The sequence below is a fragment of the Podarcis liolepis genome (genome assembly GCF_965112155.1).
Source record: "Podarcis liolepis genome assembly, chromosome: 9".
In the NCBI taxonomy this organism is placed as follows: Eukaryota; Metazoa; Chordata; class Lepidosauria; order Squamata; family Lacertidae; genus Podarcis; species Podarcis liolepis.
In genome coordinates this window covers 24,507,670-24,532,567 of record NC_139564.1, presented here as the reverse complement: position 1 = coordinate 24,532,567, position 24,898 = coordinate 24,507,670, and the positions used below count along the sequence as shown (strand labels likewise).

Genomic DNA, 24,898 nt, shown 5'->3' with positions numbered 1-24,898 from the left:
CTCTGGTCACAAGGGGGACAGGCAAATCCCTGACACTGCAATGGAAGGTTATATTCCAGTTTTAATTACTATGTGCACAAAGGCATAGACCCAGGTCTGTCTTGGAACTGGAAATCAGAAAGCTTCTCATGCATTATAAGCAACCACCAGTGATCTGTTCAAATGCTGCATAGATTAAAAACAAAGGATCAGGGCCATAACATATCCTAACAGAGAAAAGTTAATAATGTGTTCACACAGGTGTTCTTTTTAAACATTAGCCTTCTGTATTTGGCAGCAGCCCAGCAGTTTTGCTGCCAGAAGGTTAATCCTTCAAACAGGATACAAAGCCAAGGTTCTGCCAGTTTTGTGAGATGCAGGGTATTGTTATGCAAGATGTGATGTCAAATGGAGCTGAGATAACTTTAGTGCCTGGTGTAATTCTCCCATTGTCCATTATAGACCTCGGCTGCTCTGCAGTCTCAGACTAGCCTTTTGAGGAATCAGTGTTTCCGCTTTCAAAACCAGACTGAACTGAATTGAAGCTGGCTGTGGGTTGCTTGCTAAAGTCTTTGGCTTCATCCTTACACGTTTGTGGCTTTTTAGTAAAGGCCTATGATGCAAACAGAAGGCCTTAAGACTCACAGCTGAAAAACTGTATTCCTTAAAGCTGTATTCCTCTAAAATTCTTATTCTGGAATAGTTCCATAGACTTCAGCAAGGAGATCTACTTTCAGTGATCTGAGGACTATGGACGTAATACTTTTTTCTCAACCAATACGTGGTCAATAGCAAAAATAAACAGACTGCTACTGCTGTTCCTTCTGCTTAAGCAACATTCTCTGTGCAGTGGTTTGGCTTCTGTCATAGCATCACTATCACAGTATCACTATGATTGGAGCATCACTAATTGTCACCTGAGTTGATGAAGCTCATTTGACATGGACATGAAACTGAGCCTTTAGTCTTATTTGCCCAGCCTTGTGGAATGTTCTTCCAGTAGAGATTCAACAGCTGCCCTCTCCATTGACCATTAAGGTTTCCTGAAAACTTTACTTTGTAACAGGTTTATGTAGAGCAGTAAGTTAAACACTTTCTGAATAGTAATTTCCTTTAGATTTTTTAAAAGTGGTTTATATTGTGTGTATATAATTGTTGTAAACCACTTATGAAATAGCAGCATACAGTACAGGTAAATAAATGAATGAATGAATGAATGAATGAATGAATGAATGAATGAATGCAATCACTACCATGTCATTTTGGTGTTTGTAGCTGGAGTGCAGTTCTGAGCAACACAAAGTAGACAATTCCCACAGAACACAAATCCTCTTTTGTGCATTAGCTGACATAGAAGAGGGCCCAAACACATTACTTCATCTAATTTTATTTTCTTTATATGCTGAGAGCAATGTGTGTACCCATGCAGTGTGACTAAAGCCTTACTCACACAACAGTTCCACATTCAGTGAAAACATAGAGGGGATTTTGCCCATTGGTCCAGTTCCAAGTATTGCATATTTAGCTATTCTCTGGACACAGAACCTATACCATGTTGCTCTTCAGATGTGTTGGACTACAGTACCCTTCAGACCCAGCCAGCAACACAGTGGCCAGGGATGATGGGAGTTGTAGTCCAACATCTGGAGGCCACCAGGTTGACTATATACCTCCCCACATATACAGCTAGTACTCTTTTAAGTTTCTTTCTGTGCTGTCAGTGATCTTGCAGGTTTCTAGACTGTACACAGTCAATGTTTACAGGTTTGGTTGAATGCACAGAGTCTTGGAGCATAGTCAGCGGCCACAATCCTGCTCCCCACTCCTCCCCTCCATGCAGTCACTGGGCTGGATCCACACCATTGCACTTAGGTCTCATTGAAACCAATGTGAAAGGTTCCATTGGTTTCAATGGGACCTGAACGGCAACTAATTAACTTCATCTGGATCCAACCCACTGAATGCAGAATTGTTATGCGAACAGGATTTGAGCTTCCCTTGCCACAAACTGATAAGCCACCTAAGTATTTCCATTCTTTTTTTAAAGTGCCAGTAGATTTATATAGTGGCTCAGACATACCATTGCCCTTTTTGATGTTTATTTCTTAGCGTTAGTACAGCAAAGAATAATTCTTCTTTACTATTATTACATTGGACACACTATTTCCTCTCCCCCTCCCTTTTCAAGAAGGCTTACCCCTCCCCCTTTTCCCCCCTTTTCCTTTCAAGGAGCTGGATTTACGTGTGTATAAATCAAGTTGCTTATACTGCAGTTTATTAAAAGGAGAAATGAAAGGGAAAGAAACATCACTGCATATAGTTCACAAATTCTCAGACAGGTTTTGTGGGCCATCTGAGTATTGTTGAAAAGACTTCTCACTTACTTTCACTTGGTGAGTGGGCCAGGAGAGGTTTCTAACCTTAAGAGAAATAATTTAAAAGTTTCAGGCAGGTGGAAAGGAGAGATGAAAAGCAAGATGAAGAGGTAATTCAACACTGCTCTGAAATGAAGTCCAGGATGGGGCTAGCAGAGAACACGGCTAATGAACCACTTGCTTTGCTTATACAGAGAATGGTAAAACCAAGTTTGATTAGGTTGGGGTGATGTGGGGTGGCTTTTCTGTTTCCTCAGTCTTAAAATGAATTGCATTCCAGTGACTGGGGGAAAAATTGACAGAAAGATATAATCTATTGCTGCGGGGGAAAGGTTGTGTTTTTCATAGCAACTATGTAGAAGCTGCTTTTGGCGGTAGTTTGACCTCAAAATATATATTTTTTTAACTTTCCTAGATGGTGAATTGTATGTGGAGGGGAAATAGCCTGAATCATATTAATATTTAAAGAATAGAAAAGGGCTATATTTGTTTGTAGCCTGCAACTCCCTTGAATTTAGAGATTCTCTACTCTCATTTTTTGAAGCAAGGTTTTCAGTCTTAAAGAATCTAAACATGTTAGAAGCATGTGCCGTAAGGCAAAGGGAATCAGAAAACTAGCAAATGAAAGAAGCCTAACTACAATTTATTAAAACTTAGCTACTGCCATGTTTATTTCACTTTGGCTGAATGGCTATTTCAAGATTTCCCACACTGGTTTTGCTGCTTAAGATTTAATAATTTAATAATAATTTGAATATGCGTACATAACTGACAGTTTTGTAACTTACATAGTATTAAAAATGTTGCTAATAACTAACAATCAACAAAGGAAAATGGAAACACTTGTTGTAAGTTAAAAGAGCAGAGGTTTGTCTTGTTCCTGTACAAGGTAAACAGTGAAGTCTCTGGTGCTTTGCAATAGAGTATGAAATAATAATTTTGCAGTGGACCTTCCCTTGCAGTTTCTTTGTTTAGATATGTTGTGGTTTTTATTGGCACACGTCTCACACATCCCAAATACTAAAGCAGCCTTCCCCAACCTGCAGCTCTCCAGACGCTGTAGAATAAAACTCCTACCATCCCTGAACATTGGCCATGCTGGCTAGGGCTGATGGGAGTGGTCGCCTAAAACATTGAGAGGGTATTGGGTTGGGGAAGACTGTATTAAAATCTCTTGATGTCATCCTTGTGGCAAACAAATCTTATTTATTTAATAAAATTATTAGACGCTTGTCACCCAGAGGGTCCTCAAGCAATTTACATTGAAAAATATATACATAAATTCATTGTACTGTAAAAAGGGCAGAGGACCGTATGGCACATTAGTTTTCCATACAGCATATAAAAAGGTAAAGGACCCCTGACAGTTAAGTCCAGTCGATAACAACTCTGGGGTTCTGGCGCTCATCTCGCTTCACTGGCCGAGGGAGCCGACATTTGTCCGCAGACAATTTTTCTGGGTCATCTGGCCAGCATGACTAAGCCACTTCTGGCGAAACCAGAGCAGCACATGGAAACGCCGTTTACCTTCCTGCTGGAGTGGTACCTATTTATCTACTTGCACTTTGATGTGCTTTCAAACTGCTAGGTTGGCAGGAGCTGGGACCGAACAACGGGAGCTCATCCCGTTGTGGGGATTCGAACCGCCGACCTTCCGATCAGCAAGCCCAAGTAGAGGGGGTTAAAAAAATGAATTCAATGTAGCCTCATGCTTCCTATGTTAATTTGGTTAACTTTATGGAAGGCCAGGCCAGTGGGGAAAGACTTGCTCCATCAGTTTGTTGGAGCTTTCATTTTACTTTATTAATAAAAACCCTGCCATTTTACTCTGTACTATGTGAGCAAAAGAAAAGAAATGTCATGTGTCAGCAGCATTTGCATTCTTGCTAAATGGTCAGTTAACACTAAAGGAGCACATGCTCCTACCAAGTGCTCATTTGTATGTTTTAAGAGTTCTGTGGGTCTGACCAAATATGCTCTTGGTCTGTATATATATTTTTGTGCCACAGAAGATGAATGTGTTGTCCATTCAGTTCTCCTTGAAAAGGTGATCTAAGGCTGCTGTTTTATTCCTTCCTCAAGCTATAGCACATAAATTCTTGGAATTTAAAAGTATTAAACAACCACATAAGAAAAAATGTGCCAGGGGTTTTTGTGTATTTTTGGAGGGGGTAGTCTCAGTATTAAGTGGAAATCACTTTATCTGTAACATTAATATTGTCATTATCCATAGTGGTTGGGTATTCAAAGAATATAAATATAAAGTATCAGATTCAAAATCAAAATTATAAGCATCTTGCATTTTAAAAAAGTATATATATAAAAAATGGTGTTACATAATTACATCTGGAATAGTTCTTTAATTACTTTATCTTCCTGTCATATTTTATTTCAAAATTTTATATACCCCATTCCTTACATTTATGTGTCTCTTGGGGTACTCCCAAAACATTGTTTCAGATAATTACAAAAAACCTCCACAGGGTTTTGTACTAGAAACATATTTTCAAGAAAATGAAGCTTTTAGCCAGATAATTTGCCTATACTTTCTAAGCTAGTAATTTACTCTTTTCCTTTTCTTTGTTAGTCTTAATGCTAAAACAGTCCATTGGGACTCATGTATTTGCAATAATACAGTGTTTGTAATATGCAGTAAAGAAGTTTCATCAATTTCTATAAAACTTTTAATGTTCCTCCTAGTTATTTCATGCTGTAAAAATATGTTGCTGTAAAAAATAACCTATAAATGTGGTCAAACCTTTGCCTTCTGTTCTAGTCACCCTCCTCTCCTATTTAATCTGCATATACATTTCAACCATAGCTGTGCTGCTAATATTTAATAATGATGTTTCTCCCTAAAAAGTTTAGGGACTTTTACAAAAGTCTGTATGTGAAAGTCATACACTTAGACTCCTCAAGATCTTCTTGTATAAAGTCTGTGCAACTGTGAACTATTTGTTGCTTTAGATCTATTCTGTATCAAAAGTTACATACTGAAAGGATTCAGATGCATTCGTGCAGGCTTCTTGCATTCCTGCTGAATCAGTGCATTAGCAACCTGAAAAATTCATTTTGTGAACATGCTTTTGTAATTAATATATACACCCGGGCTGGAGATCCTGTGGCCCTCCAGATGTTGCTTGACTACAGCTCCCATCATCCCTGTCCATTGGCTGTTCCACCTGGGACTGATTCAGCCACATCTGGAAGACCACTCCTGAAATACACAAACTGATTCAAGTTACCTTCACATCCATCATTTAAGCTTGGGCCCTTGATACTGCAATGTTCCATTGTGGTTTGCTTGATCCATTGCTGTTGCTAACTTCACATTGATAGTATAAGATCTGTTGGCTACAATACTGCCAATTTTGTTATAAACTATCCTACAAATCAGTTTAATAATTTCTACTTGTATTAGCCGCACTTCCACCAAGTGTTGGTGGTGATAAAATAATTGTTTTGAAATAATATTAAAATTATATTATAACTTCAGCACCTAGAATCTTTTTGAGAAGTATCTGTCACTGATCCAGGGATTCTGCCAATAGTTCAGTAACATTTTTCCTTCATGTCGTTTTAGGGTGCACCTGGTATAATGGGAGAAAGAGGAGTTCCTGGGCTTAAGGTTAGTAGAGAAAACTCTTGTTGTTATTCTTTCTCATTTGTGTGTATACTTCATTGTTCTTATTTCATTTATAATTGTGAACAATGTGGTGAATAGGTTGGGACTTAACAACTTACAAAGTTTTACCCACTGAACTTCATGATGTAGCAGGAATCTGAATCATAACCTCCAACACCCATACTTAGCACTTTCTTTGCCATACAACTCCATCAAGTACCGTACATTGGCTTGGATAACTGACTTTGATCCTATCTGAGGGAGCATATCTTTAGTCAAAATGGCTGGCAGAAAGGAGGGAGGTGACTTTTTCTAATTCTCCCTCTTTTAGCTCACATGTACGGAGAGTTAGGAGACCCTCTGGAAAAGTGTAGGATCCTATCTTCCACAAGGAAGGGCGAATTAGCAAAAGTCTTCAAAAGTCTTCCATGGACAGAAGGAGGCCTTCCATTTATGGAGGGTGAAATCTGTATCTAGGCCATTGTATGTATATAGTTGGAATTACTGTTTTGCTTCCAAGCTTTGTTACTGGAAAGGCCATAGATTACCCTTTGTATTAATCCAGCTGGACTTTTAAACTGATCCAGTTCTTTGTGGCTTTTAAAGTTGATTTTCATGGAGGGTACCTCCTTCACTCCCTGTTAAATGAAAATCAAGCTTGTTCTCTTGCATGAGAGGTGACCACAGAGCCCTTGCTTTGCATGCAAAAGGTTCAAGGTTCAGTCTGTAGTTCACTCTGATGGCATCTAGAAGGGCTGGGAAATATTTTTATCTAAGACCCTGGAGAGCCACTGCCAGTCAAAGGAGATGGGCAGATAGCTTGGCCTTATTTACTTGAGGCAGCTTCCTGCGCTCCCCACTACGTTCTCTCATTTATTGTGTGGCATTGAGGGTTGCAGGGAAACCCTGCAATGACTAAAATGTGATTAGGGCACAGTTTGATCAAGCAAAATATCCCCAAATTCCTCACAATACAATAAAAGGAACACATTATTCTACTACCGAAATGTAATTTCACTTAGATTTAATGACATTCCTGTAGCCTGTCTAATTACGTCAGCTGTGCCAGTGTTTGTCAGGAAGCACATAGGCCTCTCAGCAGAATTTGCACATTATATTGCTATTGACAGCTAACTAGGTGGAGGGAGGGGGCGTAAAAATCATGGGCTTGCTCTTTGTCCATCAGGAAAGAACATAGGCCTTTCGGGAACAGCCATTTCTCACTTCAGAATCCCAGTGATGACGCTTAATGCTTAATTAGTTTCCACGGCAGTATCTTTTAGAATTGCAGAGGAATCAATAGCCCTCAAATGGGATTTGAATGAGCTACAGCGGTTAAGCTCTGACAAGATGAGCTGTCTAGGTCAGGTTCAGAGAATTGAAAAGTGGCTTGCCAATGTGCTGGTTTGTCAAGCAGTCAGTAATTTAAAGAGCAACAGGTTTAAGCTTTCTTACACTGGAATCTATGCCTGATTATGGAGCTGTCTGAAAATGTAAAAGGAAGCTATAATCTGTAGGCCACAACTCACTGAAGTTTATGGATTCTTGCCCATATGCCAATTTGTCCTCATCCATGTCCATAATATTCTCTATCATTCAACCATATGCAAAGCCATCACAAGATGGAGCAACTTTTGTTTTTGTGCTACCCCAGAGGGGACAACTAGAACCAATGGAAATTGCAAGCAAACAAATTTTTGGTTAAACATTTGACTATGACAGTGGAAGAAGAAGAGTTTGGACTTGAAATCCCGCCTTTCACTCCCCTTAAGGAGTCTCAAAGCAGCTAACAATCTCCTTTCCCTTCCTGCCCCACAACAAACACTCTGTGAGGTGAGTGAGACTGAGAGACTTCAGAGAAGTGTGACTAGCTCAAGGTCACCCAGCAGCTGCATGTGGAGGAGCAGGGACGCGAACCTGGTTAACCAGATTACGAGTCCACCGCTCTTAACCTCTACACCATGCTGGCTCAACTATCTCAGGATGCGGTGGGCTCTCTTTCTCCTGAAAGAAGCAAACTCACAGCAGTACAAATCTGATATGTACAAACAAGCCACTTATTGGTCTTCTGAAATGTATTTGCTATTGACGCAGGAGAGGTGCTCAGCACTTAGCACTCAGCACTCAGCACCCAACCTATGTTTCTGCTGCCACATCCCAGTGTGTCTTGCCAGGCAAAGAGTCACTCCATTATTATTCTTATTTAGAATACTTCTTACTTGCTTTCCCCCATAAGGTCCCAGTTGTGAGGTAGTGTGGGAGTTAAAGCTGTGTTAGTTGTTACCCAACAAATAGCCAGTAGCCGGGGTAGGGAGCCTCCAGCCCATGAGCAAATCTTGGCCTACCAGTAGGTCCAACTTGCCTCCTCACAAGGCCATTTTCCCCAAACTACACACCTGTCCTTCAACTGATGTCATAGGGTGATATCAGCTGATGAGCAGTGGGTGGGGTTCCCTGTAGAGAATACACTGGTGAAGCAGACCTCTTCAGGGAGCAGGACTAAACCCTCCTCCACCCCACCCCGTTCATCAGTTGATGGACAGAGAGTTCAGTGCTACTAGGTGCTGCTTTGTTTGAAGAGGAACATGCTAGGTAAGCATAATTCTCCCCCTACCCCATGGGTCAACTTTGACAGACAGGTGGGTGGGATCACCCACTTATCAGTCACCAGCCATCATCATGATGTCAGATGACTGACACTAACTGGTCAAAGTTAGACCATAGGCTATGGGAAGATAAAGGTTTTGGCCCACCTGATCAAAAAGGTTCTCTATTCCAGTCTATAGTGAATTCTAGTAAAGAAAGGAGGCATAAGTCCACCAACAGCATACAAATACAAATCAATATGGCTAACCTGATCCAAAACACCCACCCACCTCACTCACACACGAAAACAAAGATCACCACAGCCAATCACAAACAAACAATCACACCCTAGGCCAACCCCAACCTCTCTCACCACCAAAGGAACACAAGTGAACAACACAAGCAACGCTGACACCAAACTCTACATACATTAAGCATAATAGAAACATTGCCACCCGACCCTACCCCCATCCATCTTCCCTCCCTCCACCCCCCTTTCTTTTTTCTTTCTTTCTTTTTCTTCTCCCCCTAATGCCTCAACAAATGAAACGGATTTGTAAAAATGTTACATGGGGAAAAAAATACGAGGCATTACACCTATTTCTGTAAAACAAGAAAATCCTTAATAAAATATTTAAAAAATTAAAATAAATAAATAAATAAAAAGAAAGAAAGAAAGGAGGCATAAGAAGTATTTGGGGTGTTTCTGCCACATGGCTTCATAAACAGCTGATACTGGACAAACAAAAAACTAGGTGGAAGCAAGTCAGCTTTGTATAAAAAGAGGCTTTCTCTCATTGATTTAATACATTTAAAAGTTGGGTAAGATATAAATTATACTATCCAAAAACTTTTTTTGAAATGTGATAGAGCCTCCTATTTGTGATAAATCAATTTCAAAATTATTGCTACTTATCATCACATCCTTTAAAAAATGCACAAGTTAAATTAAATATTTTATTACAGATTAATTTTAAGGAGGATTTCACAACTCTGTACTACCTGTACTTTGGAGCCATTACTGATCTGAACTTTTGCTTCTCTCTTCTGTTTAAATTAGGGTGACCCTGGCCAACGAGGAGAAAGGGTGAGCTGTACGCTTTCTTAAAAAGCATATACAAATAAATCTAAAATCATTCTCAGAGCTTTCTTGACATCTGATGGGAGGGCATTCCACAGGGAGGGTGCCACTGCTGAGAAGGCCCTCTGCCTGGTCCCCTGTATCTTCATTTCTCACAGTGAAGGAACTGCCAGAAGGCTTCTCAGAGCTGGACCTCAGTGTCCGGGCTGAATGATGGGGTGGAGATGCTCCTTCAGGTATACAGTCCTGTGTTATAACCACTGCTATTTTTCTAGAAATAGAGGTGCCATAACTCTCCATAAAAGCCTCCCTTGCTCTCTTGGAATGGCAATGGTGCCCCCTGAGATGTGCTGGAACTGAGTTCTAGAGAGTTCTGGCTGAAAAAAACAAACCCTGGTTATAACTAACTTTGGGGGGGGATGTCAATAATAATATAATTGGGAGGAAATATTGATAGTGTTACAAATTTTTAGTGGGAGGCAGATGTTGAATTAAACACAGTGCACATATTTAATTGATTGTTTTAATTTTTAGGGTGATTCTGGAGAACCTGGGCCCAAAGGTGACTCAGGAGAAAAGGTACAGTTCTTAGTGAATATTGTGGGGGAAAGTTACGTTCACAGTAATTTAATGTTTAAAAAATGTTTTGAAAAGTATCGAAAACAAACTGCATATAGAATATTTTTAAAAATGTTTTTCTCTGATAAGAGACAATCATAATAGCAATAAGCAAGAGTACAATAGCTATTGTTACAGAATGCATGGTGCTTTACACATTTTGGGGGACCGTGACTGGTTCTTGACCCACATACCTCCCAGGGTGGTTTGAGATTATTAAAATGCTTATCCATTATATCTCTCTATTTCAACAACATAGTCTACATTTACTCAGCTAGCATAAAATGAGATAATGGCACACACACACACACCCCCAGTATTATGAATAAATTATAAACAAATCAAATACAACTGGATTTCACAGCTGCATCTCTCCACACAACTATTTCTTTGTTTCTGAATACAACAGGGCAAATCTATTTTCAAATATTATTTCTCAAAGCATGTTATTTACAGTCAAGTGGATATTGCAGATACTTCAGTCTTTTTTGATCTCCCCATCTCAAAAATTCTTTTTAAAAATAGTTCCTTTCATTAATTTGAGAGTGTTTATATCTGTGGGGTTTACAGAACAAATTCAAGGACAGCCAATTTGAAAGGCATGTGCTCCATCAGAGTGAAGCTTTCCCCCTCTTTTTTCTTCAGTAAATATAATATGAACATAGTATTATCCTGTCATTTGTGATGCCTAGTTGGATTTCAGTTCTCAAGATAAACTTTGTGATGAGTTGGAGAAAAGGTATGATAGCTCTGACAGATCTTGACTGAGAATAAATAGATGACTACAGGGCTCTTTCAGTCTGACTTTATTAATTTAGAGATTTCAACACATCTTGCCATGATAAGTAATTTTTTGGAAGAGAAAGATAGTCTCTTTCTCCAAATAACGGCAATTATCTTGTGATATATTTTTTTAAAAAACATGAAGAGTCTACCTTCACATGCTATTCCTTTTTTCCAGACCTGTTTAAATTGGCTGTGAAACATGAAAACGAATCTGTAATAATGTCATATAAAACAGGAAAGATGAAGAAGCATTTTTTCTTACACGTGAAATGTTCATTTCAATTACCTGTTCATCTTTGGTCCTACAATGGTCTATGTATGCGTGCCTTACCTTTCAAGGTGGCAAACATGGTCCCCCCCCTCCACCCAATTTTTTTCTTCACAACAACCCTGTAAGGTAGATGAGACTGAGAGATAGTGGTTGCCCAAAGGGTCACCCAATGAGCTATTTGGCTGGTTGGCTGGGGATTTGTCCACCAACAGACCTAGTCTGACATTCTAACAGCTCTGGTGAGCTCCAATTGTAAGTGATTTATGTCCTTGCTGAGATTTGCTTCTCGAACTTTTTCCCTAAAGAAGGATTAATCTGAAAAATACTAAGCACCTGTGGTTTCCTCCTCTTATTTCCTGCTCATGGGGCCTTCCTGGTTTTATTCTCACAACCACATTACACTCACTCTCAACTATAGTTTATGAGTGAACATGACCCATAAAATATTTCATGTTTATATTGGTTTGCTACAACTGTTAAATCTCCACTTAAATTTCCACATTTGATCATTATTTCTGGATTTTTTTTATTCAGGGTGATCCTGGATCTTCTGCTGCAGGAATTAAGGTACAGTAATACTTCGTCTAGCGTCCGCTTCAGTGAATGTCCACAGCAAACCTCGAAGTACCGGAATGGGTTACTTGCGGGTTTGCCACTCGTGCATGCTCAGAAGCACTAAATCGCACTTTGCGCATGCACAGACAAGGCACTTTACCCTGTTTCCTTTTCGGCTTGTGGCCAGGGCTCCGGAATGGATCCCGGTCACAAAACAAGGTACGACTATAATGTATAAATCACAGCCTTTCTCCGATAGCTTTGCTGCTCAATGCCCAAATGAATTTTGCTGCATTTTCCTTCCTTCTTTCCAGCTTGGAGGTACTCCTACACCCATTTTATGATCTTGCATTCTATCATGTGTTTGTTTTAGGGAGAACCCGGAGAATCAGGTCGACCAGGGCAAAAGGTAATGTTTCAAAGTTATTCACTTATATACTTGCAACTGATAATAATGCTCCATGCATCTGATTAAGTGATATGGTCCACAAAAGCTCATGCCGTTAAAAAAAATAATAATCTTCAAGTTGCCACAAAACTGTTTGTTGCTTTTGCTGCAAAAGACTTAACACAGCCATCATTCTGGAAACTTAAATGATGCTTTCCCTCAGTATTAAATCTGTGAGATGAATTAATGTTCATTTATTAAGCTCCCTACCACACCATTATTACTATTGTTATTATAATTTCATAAATTTCTATACCATCCTTCACCCTTTACAATATAAAAACACAAAAACACATACCATAATAACAACGAAAACAAAAACAATAGCCAGCACTCCACACATAAAATGCCATGGAAAGTCTGAGGAGAATTAACAAGGACATATTTCCCCATCTTTCTCCTCACAGAAGACATCAAATAGGGTGACCAAAGCAGTTTCTGTGCCAAAACCAGGCCTAAGCCCAAGTTGAAATGAATCTAGAAAATCAGGTTCCTCCAAGTAGTAGCGGAGCAAGCCGATCAGGCACCTAAGGTAGCACATGTGCCCTGTGCCCAGGGGCAGGGCAAGCCGGGACAGGACTCTTCCAGGGGCCTCCGAGGAGTCTGCCTGCCTCCTCCCACTCAGCTGCCCCACAGCTGGGGGGGAGGCAGCGGGCGGACCGTTTGGGGCAGTGAGGAGCCTGTGGGCACCCAAGCCACCACATCACTCCCAGGAGAGACACATGGCTCGGGTATGCTGCAGGCCTTGTGGTGAGTGCCACCCAGCATTTTGTCACCTCCTTCAGTGGTGACACTCGGGGCGCCCCGCCCCCACAGCACCCCCCTTCCTCCACCCCTGCCTCCAAGAATGTCTAGCTCTGGTCTGTGACCACCTGCTCAAGAAACCTGCCCAATAATGGGAGATTAGCAGAGAGTGTTTCTTGAGGTGTGGTTTTACCACTCCCTCCTTCAAGCAGGCAAGGACCACCCCCTCTAGCAAGGAGGTATGAAGCACCTCCATGGCCCAGCCAGTTTCCCATCCCTCCTAGTTTTCATCAGTCAAGAGGAGCAGGGGTCAGCCCAAGACGTTTTGTTACTTGATGCAAAGGACAAGAAGATGCAATCCCCAATCCATATACAGAAGCCAACTAGGCTGGCAGCTGAATCTTGCTTCAACCCTGGTGATGGGACACTGTTCTCCACAGCTGGAAGACAGCAGACTAGCTTAGGGAGTGCAGAACTGACCACTTGACAGTTTCCCTGCAGAATCTGCCACCTGAGCCATCTGTCTCACTCTGCCTAGGGCCTGTCCTGAATAATACAATGCTGTGAAATATTCCCTTAAAAATAAGGGGTTTGTTAAACTAATATGGAATGCCCAGCTCCCCTGTTCCCAATGAAGCACATGGACTCTCCTGGAACCACCCCTCATCATTATTCTCTCCTGTTTTCAGAATCACACTGGAAATATATTTCCTAATATGCTTACTTGCCTGAAAAAAGATAACTAGATCATATAAAAATTGCACACCAGGCCGTAAAATGTTTTAAACATTTCACTTTTTATGACACAGTTTGTGCTATGCTGGCTAGGTGCTTGGTTCATTCATTTTACTAGGGATTATATGGGAGGAACAGCAGAAACTACTTAAACTTTACGGAGGATGTTAAGCTGCATTTGGTGGATGGCACCCCAGGGCAGATAGTCTGTCAAAGTCTATAGGGCAGGATATGGAGATACTTGCTTAAAGGCCTCAGCATGTCCATTGGAATGTTTGGGCTTTGCCCCCTTTGAGCAGCAGACCTTCAGGCAATATCACAAGCACCTTTTGAAAGGTGCCTAAAGTGCTTTCCATATGGCTGTTTGAGAAACTCAAGGCCAATGCCCTTTGGGTGTCCAGAATTAACTGTCCTCCTCTTTTGAATTCTAGTCATGGAGTTTTTAAAAGAATGGCTCAAAAAAATACTGCTTATTTTAAAAAAATATTGTTGATAAATATGTACATAAAGTATTTGCAGCCAATGGATATTTATGTTTAAAACTGTTATGATCTGCAAATTTATTTTGTTCATAAGAGTCTCTTTTAATTGGAAAAGCTAGTTAATGCATCTTAGATGAATTAATCTATAAAACCATTAAAATTGTTTATAATGCATTGGATGTACTACAGCATATTTTAAACCATGTTTGAATCATGTTCTCTATTGCTCTTTTCATCAGTCAGGGAATATTTTGCTGAAATGTGGCGTCACTAAAGTGGCTCTTGCTCCATTACATTCATGATTGACCAAATGGATGAGATTGCAATGAATAATCCATAGCCATGAAATCCACATTAATGTAGAATTTGATGAGATTATTGCTTTGGGTGGAAATGCATGATACCATAAATAAATAGATGTAGAGGGCACAAGCCATTGGGGATTTCTCCCGTGCAAGATTCCTTGCAACAAAAGTCATCACAGCTGTAGTGTTGTGGAGCTCCCATTGGACTTGGGTCACAAAGTCCATTAAGTCTCATCTGATTCAAGGACAGAAAAATCTGTGATGTTTTAAATGCAATACATTTCTCACCTAGTCTTGAGGATATAAGAAAATGTCATTGTCTTACATAAGTATAGATAGACTCCTGAAAAGTAATATTGCTTTTCTGTATTATTTTAGTTGGATTCTTAGAGCTCTCCTGTACATATATTTTTGTCTGTGGTTGCCAGTGGTGCTCAACACATCATAAACTCCATTGCACAACAAATCTGAGTTGGATATAATACAAGCTCTCATATTCTGACCTCCCAGTATATCTCTGCCTTAAAGCACTTGCAATTTCATCTTCAGACCTGTACAGCAGAAGCTATCAATTAGCATTAAGTGATGAGTTTGTGATGGTGCCTAACATATCCTGAGAACCTCTCTGACACCATGAAATCTATGATCCACCATAAATGGTGTCTGAACTAAAGACACTTAAAGTAGAAATGAATTGATGTACTGTGCTGCTTGCTGCTTTATTTTCAGTGTGTATAATTCCTATAGATAAAATTTTGAAATTTAGAAACTAGATAAATGCTGGTGAGTAAAATAGTTGCAGAGTGATCTATCCAGCAGATACTGCTATCATGCAGTGTCTGGTCCATTCATTTCAGAGGTACTTGCACAGGTCAAATACATGTTGCTACCTGAAGCAAGCCCAAATGGCACTTGTGTATGCACACACGGCAGGATCAGCATTTTAAAAACTTTGACTGCATCATATTCCTGCCTTCATATATCTTCGCTGACCTCTAAAACCAGCCCAGGATCTCTTGAAAATGGCAGCTAGAAGCTGGTCAGTGACAGTGTTTGATGGCCTTTCTCCTATTTTTATTATCACAAGTGATTCATAAAATGCTTTTTCCATTTCATACATCTGTGAAGCAAATAAAATGCATACATTCACTGTGAATGTAAATTTGATTTTAACACGACAAAGGACTTGAAAGTCTTACTGGATGTTGCAATAGAGCTAGGAGTGAAATGTCCCTGCATAGCAAGGTGAAGGACAAAGTACAGGAGCACTAATGGTTTTGTAGGAAGCTGATGGAAGTTATAGTCAGTCAACATCTGGAGAACTATAGCTTCCTCAGTCCACAGGCTAAATCTATGAGGCTCCTATCTTTACAGTGTTCAAGTCTTGCATTCTACAACACCATAAAAAAGGGACGCGGCCGGCGCTGTGGGTTAAACCACAGAGCCTAGGACTTGCCGATCAGAAGGTCAGCGGTTTGAATCCCCGTGACGGGGTGAGCTCCCGTTGCTCAGTCCCTGCTCCTGCCAACCTAGCAGTTCAAAAGCATGTCAAAGTGCAAGTAGATAAATGGGTACCACTCCGGCAGGAAGGTAAACGGCATTTCCGTGCGCTGCTCTTGTTAACCAGAAGCGGCTTAGTCATGCTGGCCACATGATCTGGAAGCAGTACACTGGCTCCCTCGGCCAATAAAGCAAGATGAGCGCCGCAACCCCAGAGTCGGCCATGACTGGACCTAATGGTCAGGGGTCCCTTTACCTTTACTCAGGAGCCCTTCACCTTGCCATGCCTTGCACATTTATCCTAGCTCTAAGGCAACTTCCTGTAAGGCTTTCTAGCCCTTGGCGGTTTGGTCTCTTTTGTCATCAGTAGAATTGGATTTAAGAGCAATGGTAGCAACCACCACACATGCTGCTGCAGCTAAAACCAGTTCATTAGACTGGGCTGCCTGTCAGCACTTCCTACTAAACAAGCATTTCTGCCAGTTCAATGCACACTCTGCCAGTTTATTGCACAAATGTACATCAAGGGCTTCTTGTTTACTTCTCAGCCTCTTCATCAAAACTGTGACCTCATGGAACTGCCTTTGAATATTGTTAGGCAGCAATTTTCACCCTTCTCCCTTGCTCTTAATTTATCCACAACAGAACAGAGCCCTGTTAGTTTAATGCCTAATCCATTGCTTCAAAACTCTGTTTGACAGCAGACAATATTCAGCATATCAACAAGTGCCTACTATGGAATAAAAATATGAGCTGTAAATCACAATAAGCTTGTGCAGAACATTAGAGGGGAGAGAACTTTACCACTGTTCTTATATTAACATAAATAGAACAATGGCTAATAACTGGAGTTCATATGCAAGCAAAGTTGTCACTTGTCAGTGCTGTGGAAAATATAATTTATCCCTTAGCAATATTAAATGGATGGGTAGTGTTAATCTGAACCAGTATACCAGCTTATTCTACAACTGAAGTAAATCATGATGCTTTAAAGCAATCATCATCATCTTGCATTTTGGGGGGAAGTTTTAATGGGCATGCAGAGTTAATTGTAGATTCCATGCACATATGGAACTCCTTCTTGGGCAAAGGCTTTTGTCAATGCTGCAACCATGTGTCTTGCCTGTTGCATTCAGTTTTGCACCAAAGTCCTTGGGTTTAAAAATATTTGGTTTCTTGAATGTGAAGGAAATCACTTTCAAGTAGGACATTTACGACAATTGTTTAGACCATGAGCAGCTGTTTTGCTATGAATGCCACAATAGAAGTATGCTGTCATAGAGGGCCTGTTCAGATGATGCTTGACCCACAGGTCTCTAGCTTGTGGTGAAACTTGGAGCAGGCCTTAGCCTTCCTTTGTGGCTTAGAAGGCCATAGATTGTTTAATCAGCAAAAGCCTGGTTATGGAGGAACGCTTTTGCCTAGTGCCTAAAGAGATGTTATGAAGGTACCAGGTGAGCCTCTCTGGGGAAAGCATTCCATAAACAGTCTGGTTGGGTTCATATTTAGCTTGTCAGATTGAATGATATCCCTTTCCTCCCCCTGTTTGCTGTTCTGGAGGTTTTCTGGATTCTCCACAGAGTGAATTTTGGGGGTCCTGGGGGGAGGAGAAGTACAGGGGAACCCCATACACTAGCATGGGTTTGTGCTAGTGGGACTAGTTAGTTGAATCCTGCCCCATATATTTAATTTTGACTATGTAGCTATCTTTTGGCTACTAAATGTGGTTTAATATTCTCCTGCAATGCTATATTGTTTTATTTTGTAGGGTGAGCCTGGGCTCCCTGGACTTCCTGGACTTCCTGGGATTAAGGTAAATATAGTGATGATCTCCATGTAGTGAAGTTGAAACTGTTAAATGAATATGAGAAGGGTGCGTTAACATGTCAACTGGATATATATAAAACATACATTTTTAAAAAAGTTATTATGGAGATTTACAATAAATATGAAATATATTATCAAGGGAATTGGGGTTGCTTGTGTGTAAACCTCCAGCTGTTCCAAACTGCTTAGGGGTGGTTGCGTCTTTCCCTGACTGAGCAGCCCTTTGCGCTGCTGCTCAGTCGCTGGCAGAATCAGTGAGTGGGCGTCTCCTAAATTTCCTCCAGCATAAGAATTCCTTAACGGACAATCTTCGCCTCGCCTCTCTGCGCGGAAGCCTTCTGCGCAGAGTGGGCGTGCCAAGTGGTGGTCCTCCATCCTCCTCACTGACTTCACTGGAAGAGTCTCGGAGCCTCCCCTCTGAAGTGCTCTCTGCCTCTCCCTTCTTCCTGGTGTCACCTGGACTTCTTTCCCCAGAGGACGTTCTCTCTCTTCCCTTACTAGTTCCCTCTCCTGCAGAATCTGGGAGCCTCGCCTCTCCACTCTGCTCTGATGTCAGTTCCCTGACATATATTAACAAACAACAGCAGTAATCTCACATAGTCAATGGGCTAACTTCAATAGGACTGGTCCACTGACATTCAAAAAGGCATGTGCATAAAATCCAGTCATGTACATGGACTCAGACTGTAATGTCATTTCCTATATTTTATGTGGCATGTCAAACCATACAATCATGGTTTGCAAGAGTTGGATTTTACACATAGACGTTGCAACAGAGGCAGGAGATTCATGCACATCAGTGGGTGAGAAGGGAAAGCATGTTTTCACTGCCCACCACAAATAGGAAAGCAAACTTGACAAGTGTATCATTTGATACATAGCTGTCAGTTACAATCAAGCTGTCAGTGTGTATCTGAAGAAGTGTGCATGCACACGAAAGCTCATACCAAGAACTAACTTAGTTGGTCTTTAAGGTGCTACTGGAAGGATTTTTTTTATTTTGACTATGGCAGACCAACACGGCTACCTATCTGTAACAGTTACAATCAATTATGCATTCTTGATCTTTGTTTAGTTTTGTAGATTTGGAATGCAATTGTGCATGATTAGCACGGACGTTAGCCCATTATATGCAATGGAGCTTACTCCTAGATAAGTGTGCATAGAATCTTTGAGAGTTGGGCAAATAAATGTCTCATAAGCACAGAAGCATATCTTATGAATTCATTACATTCAGCAAGAATGTTCTTACTGTGATATCTTAGGAATAAATTCCGTTCATGTTTTTCCCTCTTTCCCTTTCCCATTTTTATTTCAGTACATCAAGAGTAGCCAGTGCGGTACCCTCCAATGTGTGATTTTGTCACACTGCAGCTCTTATCAGCCCCAGCTAGTTGGCCAATGATCAGGCATGGGAATTACAGTGCAGGAAAATCTGGAGGGCACCATGTTGGCCCTGCCTTTCCTACACTGACAGCTGGTTATTGAAGGAAAAAACCCAGAAATTCAATATGTTATAAAGCCTCCTGTGCTGTTGCTCTTTTGGAATAGTTAGAAATGTTACTGGTGTGAGAATGTGCTCCACAGTTTCATTCAGGAAACAGGCAGTGTACTCAAATATAGAATATTGACTCATCAGTGTGAAATCCCATGCTCCCCTTTAAACAAGTCTTCCTTGAACCTTGCATTGTGATACAAAGCAAAATGCCTTTTGGCTTTGTCTGCATTCCAGTATCCCAGGAAGTGATACTCCGTGTATGCATATAATATATACACACCGATTCCTGGTGGGCAGGGGGAACTCTGGAAAAGAGAAATTATTGCCTCTCTTTCTCTTGAAATTCAAGACATGAAGACTGTCTCTTAATAGCAGCCAGCACTCCAGAACTAAGCAAGCCAAGGCACATATGGGACAGGATGTTGACCCGTGTGAATTCCAAAACAGTCTAGGGTTAGGGGAAGATGGATTTGCAATGGCAGCCAGATATGTAAATCTACAAATTGAACCCGCCACACAGGCATAGGGGATAAGTCTTTATATTATTTAACAACATTTTGGATTAGATTATTGGAGAATAGCAGCGGTTATCTATGCTTGCAAAATACAAAGTGAATTTTACTTCAGAGATATATAAATTAAATCATGTTTAAATATGAGTATTTTGATGCACTAGATTTCTGCTAAACAGCTGAGACAGAGAAATTATCTGGGAAATGTTTGGCTGCCATTTTCTCCGCAGGCCTCCTGATGAACCTTGTTTCCTCCAACTTGTGGCTTACTGAAATTGGGATGGTGCTGCTTAATTTATGGTTACACCTCCTGGGGGGCATCACACTGGCTCCCTCTTCCTTACATGTACCATGAAGTACACAAAGTCAAATAGTTTTTAAAACAGTATGGAATAACAGTGCCCTGCCCCACAGCTGCTTGGTGCATGCCATCTTGAACATGCAAGAGTCTTAAGTGCTTTCTTCCCCAAGCAGGCATTGACTTTGTTTAGGAAAGAGATGGGACCCAAAACTAGTCATACATGGCTATCACAGCTGTCAGAGAGAACGTGGTGAAGCTGTTAGCCCCCTGAAGACTGGCTCCATGGAACCTCAACATGGTGCATCTAAGAGCTTGGGGGGGGGGAAGTGGGTGTCCCCCCCCAACAATGCATGCATCTCCACTTTAAGAAAATACCAAAATGCAGTTTCCTGTACTCTTGGCTATTTAAGAAGAAGTCCCCTATGGTTTCTGATTCCATAAGGACCCAGATCAAAACAGAATGGGTCTCTTGTTTTCATTTGCCTCTGCATTGCAGAGGCATCTGTATGCCTTGCTGAAATGGAACTGCCTGTTTACTTTGTTTCACACGCCATTAACATCACTAATCTGGGTAGAATTCCATTTGCTTCTTGCCATCTCAGTGGAGTAGTTGATGACAACACAAATCTGAAAAGAAGCAATGTTTGTAGAGTATTCTTGGTACAGTTATGTAAAAGAACTTTTGAAGTTTTTGTATTTCTTTCTTGAATAAGCCTGAAAGGAGGGTCATAAGGGGAGCGAGAGTAACTTTATTCAAGCAGCCAAATGGATTATTATGTTGAAGTTCTTTAGTGATGTTTCGGTTGAAAAAGCTGGTGATAGTTTTGGCAAACTGGCAGATATCAAGGCAGCAATCTGTGATGGCTAAATATACTGTACTTTGCTCTGTATGTAATTCCATCTTGTCTTTTAAAATTGCGTCTTATTTGGATTGTCAGTTTGTTTGAAATGACATGAACTCCTGCCCTTTTGAGTCATATTAGCCCTGTGCAAACATTCAAACCATTCTCTGTTTCAGCTAATATTGTAGGTAAATGTAGAAAAGAGAGTATGATGTCAATCTTGATGTTGACGACATATCAATAAAAGAGTATATATAATTCTGGTATATCCAGAATTGCTGGCTAATCAGGAAAAAAATGACTTAGATTAGTTTGTTTTGGGGTTGATTGCCAGGTTTTGGGTTGGGGTTGGAAGAGGTCACAGCAGCAGAATTTTCTTCTTTCAAGCGTGGATGCTGGAACTTCATTCTAAGGGAGCAAGTTACTGAGCTCACTTCTAGCACATAATTCCACATGCAAGGTGGCTGCAAGGTGCATGCACACTGCTTCCTCCATAGTCCTCCTCACCATGCTTCTGCTGAGCCAAGGAACATAGTAAGCTGACTTATATTGGGTATATTAATTGTTCTACCTAACTTGCTACTATTTGCTGACCAGCAGTCACTCTCCAGGGATTGTTTTCAGCTTTACCTGCAGATGCCAGGGATTTAAGGCTTTCTTCATGCAAAATCTGTGCTCTGTCACTAAGCTACAGCCCTTCCCCAAGATGGGGTTGGCAGTGGCAGGGCAATATGCCAACTTGCATTGTCAGCTGTTGGGGTTGCATTTACGTTCCCCTCCATCTACAGCTCCTTCAGATTTAGCCAAGAACTGGCTACGGGCTTGTTTCTGGGATCATTTCAAAAGTGGCAATTATAGCTATGTCAGAAAATTGGCAATAGAAGGGAGGGAAGGCATTTGTTGGAGGTGGGGCGTGGTTATGTCTTTATGTTCTTTTTGACAATCAATTAAAAACATTTGTTTTTAAAATAAAAAATAAAATAAAATTAGTAATAGGAGATGATGTATCTTAACATCCAGGAACATTTGCCAATGTGGGCTTCGTTCCAAATATTTGATCACGTTTAAAGCCAAAGTGTTGGTCCTGGCACTGCACAGTTTGCCTACAAACACATTCACATACATGGTTGCTAATGCGAGTGCTAATAGATGCCAGAATTCTGCTGGCAAAAGGCTTATACAATGGTGCTTTCCTGGGGTTCTTTAGGGATTATATCTGCACAGGTAAACCATTCAAAAAAGACTGCTTATAGGAATTAATTCTAGATCAAGATGTTTAGCCAGAAGTATTTTTCTATTCTATGTGACAAGGAGTTGGGGCCTCTCTCTGTGTTATGGAGACTTGAGAAAGGGTACATGAAAGCTGACTGGGACATTTTAGCAGTACTAGCAGTGATGGAGATTTCCTGTAACACAAGAGGAGAAGGAAGTAATCAGCCTCTTGTTTATACAAATATATTTAATAGGCTTTCACATGCCAAAATGTTAGACATGTAAAACTCATGGCAGCGATTGTGGTTACAGAACTAGGGGGCGGTTTATTGATGATGAATTAACATGAAGCAGCATACTGATGTGATTTTGAGCATGTTGCAGTAGTGTGAGAAAGTTTTCTAGGAACTCTGTAGAATCAAAGCATTCTGTTAATATTTTTGAATATGATTTAAGAGCCTTAAAGTGTGCTTATTAAAGTAAGTTTGATCATGAAATCACTTTTTATTTCTGGCCATTGAAATGAGTTTGGAGTTGTCATATTGCTGGACTGGCTTGTATCAGTGTTTTCATCATTTGTTCATCATTTGCCTCCCAAATAATAAGCTGGTAACTATTTTCATTGGTGCCTTTTAACAGAGTTTAAACATGCTCTGTTTTTCGCAACCTATCTCACGACAGTAAAACAAATGATTTACTATTCTTTACCTCTCCCTCCTTTTGTTCTTGGCTCTCACTTGCAATTTATTGATCCATTTAATGTTCTCTGCAATGCTTACACACTATGCTAATTTATCCAAATACAGTTTTTGTTTCCAGCTGTTCAGGAAATGTCTTTGCCTTCATAAAGTGGTAATGTTTTTCACACCAACATAACTTATTTGTAAGTCAGCCTAGAGGGCAAGTTGACACTTCCCTGTTCTTTCACTGTATAATTAAGCCTGAGTTATTGACATCTGTCTCTTTTCATAGTAATGCCAACAGTTACAGTGCAAAATTTGTTTGTCATTTTTCATTATTTTGTAGGCAAATATCTCACATTTCATACTAGTTAGTACAAATAAAAATATTGTGCTTGAATTAAGGGACTAATTTAAATTAAGCGACTAAAGCAGCAAACCCGTGCATACTTACTGGTACTTGAGAATAAGTCCAATTGTGGAATGAAGATAGTGGAACTTCCGCACAAACATGCATAAGATGGGTGTGTTGGGCTGCAATCCTATACTGTACCGTCTTTCCTGGGAGTAAGTCCCATTCAACACAATAGGACTTACTTTTGAATATAAATGTATAGGGCTGCATTGTTAGACTTCATTTTACTTTCTGCACTGGTGGCTGGCTGCACAAGTAATGCTTTTTTAGCATTTAGCATGAATCTCACCTACAGCAGACAAAATCCTTGCTACAGTTCTGCTATTGTTTGTAAACTGCCTTGATTATTTCTATAAAAGGGCACGATAGAAGCACTAGAAAGTTTATCACATTAGTTTTCTAGAACAAATGAAAAGAACCTCATTTTTATTTGCATGTTGCTCTTTTCATTCAGTTTCTTCCTCTTAAGTTAGTTTGTAAATCTATTGCCAAAACTGTGTAAAGAGAAGGGGGTTGTGTTTGTCCCGGATTCTGATATAACATCTGCATAATAATGTCAAACACAATTGTGCTTCTTTTTAATCCTGGAATGAAAATTTGTTTTGTAACCAAAATTGCAAATGTTTAAAATTTTGTAAGTTGTGAATGAAATGTAACTACAGCTAATTAGTTCCCTTTTCCCACTGAATCCGTCATGTTATTAGCCTTGTCTTGGTAAACTTTTTTTTTTTTTTACATAAACTGTAATGTAATCCAGGAAGCCTAACATGCATTAATTCCATGAAAAACAAGATGTAAGAGCTTCCAGTTCATTTGCTTTTCTTAAACTCAATGAAGCTTTTCTTGAAGAGCTCTGTGCTGGTGGAAATCAAACTTGATTAATTGTATCTGTCTATAGCAGTTGGATTTGCAGTTAGAAAACCATGGGCGACTAGGAAAAGTATCATTAGAGGTAAACTTATTTTTACTGTAATTATTCACAGTTAAATTAACAGAGATCTAATGTGCTCATTTTTCAAAGGGTGAACCGGGTTTCATAGGACCACAGGGAGAACCTGGATTACCAGGATTGCCAGGAACAAAGGTATGTTTCACATCCCCCCCCCCTTAATGTATGTAGCTTACTTCATATCATATTAGTTCAAAACCTAATCCTTATCCTAGACCAAAGCACATTCACCCAACCAACCGTTAAAGCCAAACTGAAGTGATATGTACATTTTGCTGGAACTGAAAGAGAGAATAGAATCAGGTCCACTGGTGGCTCTGCTGAGAAGCCCAGCTTCTTCTGTTTTCTCTCTCCCTCAAGTGTTACTAGAAGTAGCCATTGCAGAAGGAGGATGAGAAAGCAAGCAGAGCTCAGCTGAGAAACCAGAAGCTTTTGGCTCCACCTCCCTTTGAACATTTTCTATTCCAGCTGCTTGTTCTAGGAACTTGGTAAATAAGGACTAATGATTGAGGGGAGATCTGCACCAAACATTTAAAGTGCCTTCAACACACATGGCTTTCCCCAAAGTGTGC

At 40.3% G+C, this 24,898-nt stretch overlaps 1 protein-coding gene across 1 annotated transcript in view; it reads left to right on the top strand.

The window, feature by feature from the left end:
* COL25A1 (collagen type XXV alpha 1 chain) overlaps positions 1-24,898 on the top strand; it is a 309,311-nt gene that overhangs the window by 228,239 nt on the left and 56,174 nt on the right. The window contains exons 13-19 of the mRNA XM_083459390.1: positions 5,938-5,982; positions 9,626-9,652; positions 10,181-10,225; positions 11,856-11,888; positions 12,250-12,285; positions 17,859-17,903; positions 24,399-24,461. Of these exons, the coding sequence (XP_083315516.1) occupies positions 5,938-5,982; positions 9,626-9,652; positions 10,181-10,225; positions 11,856-11,888; positions 12,250-12,285; positions 17,859-17,903; positions 24,399-24,461 (294 nt within the window). The remainder of the gene's footprint in view (positions 1-5,937; positions 5,983-9,625; positions 9,653-10,180; positions 10,226-11,855; positions 11,889-12,249; positions 12,286-17,858; positions 17,904-24,398; positions 24,462-24,898) is intronic.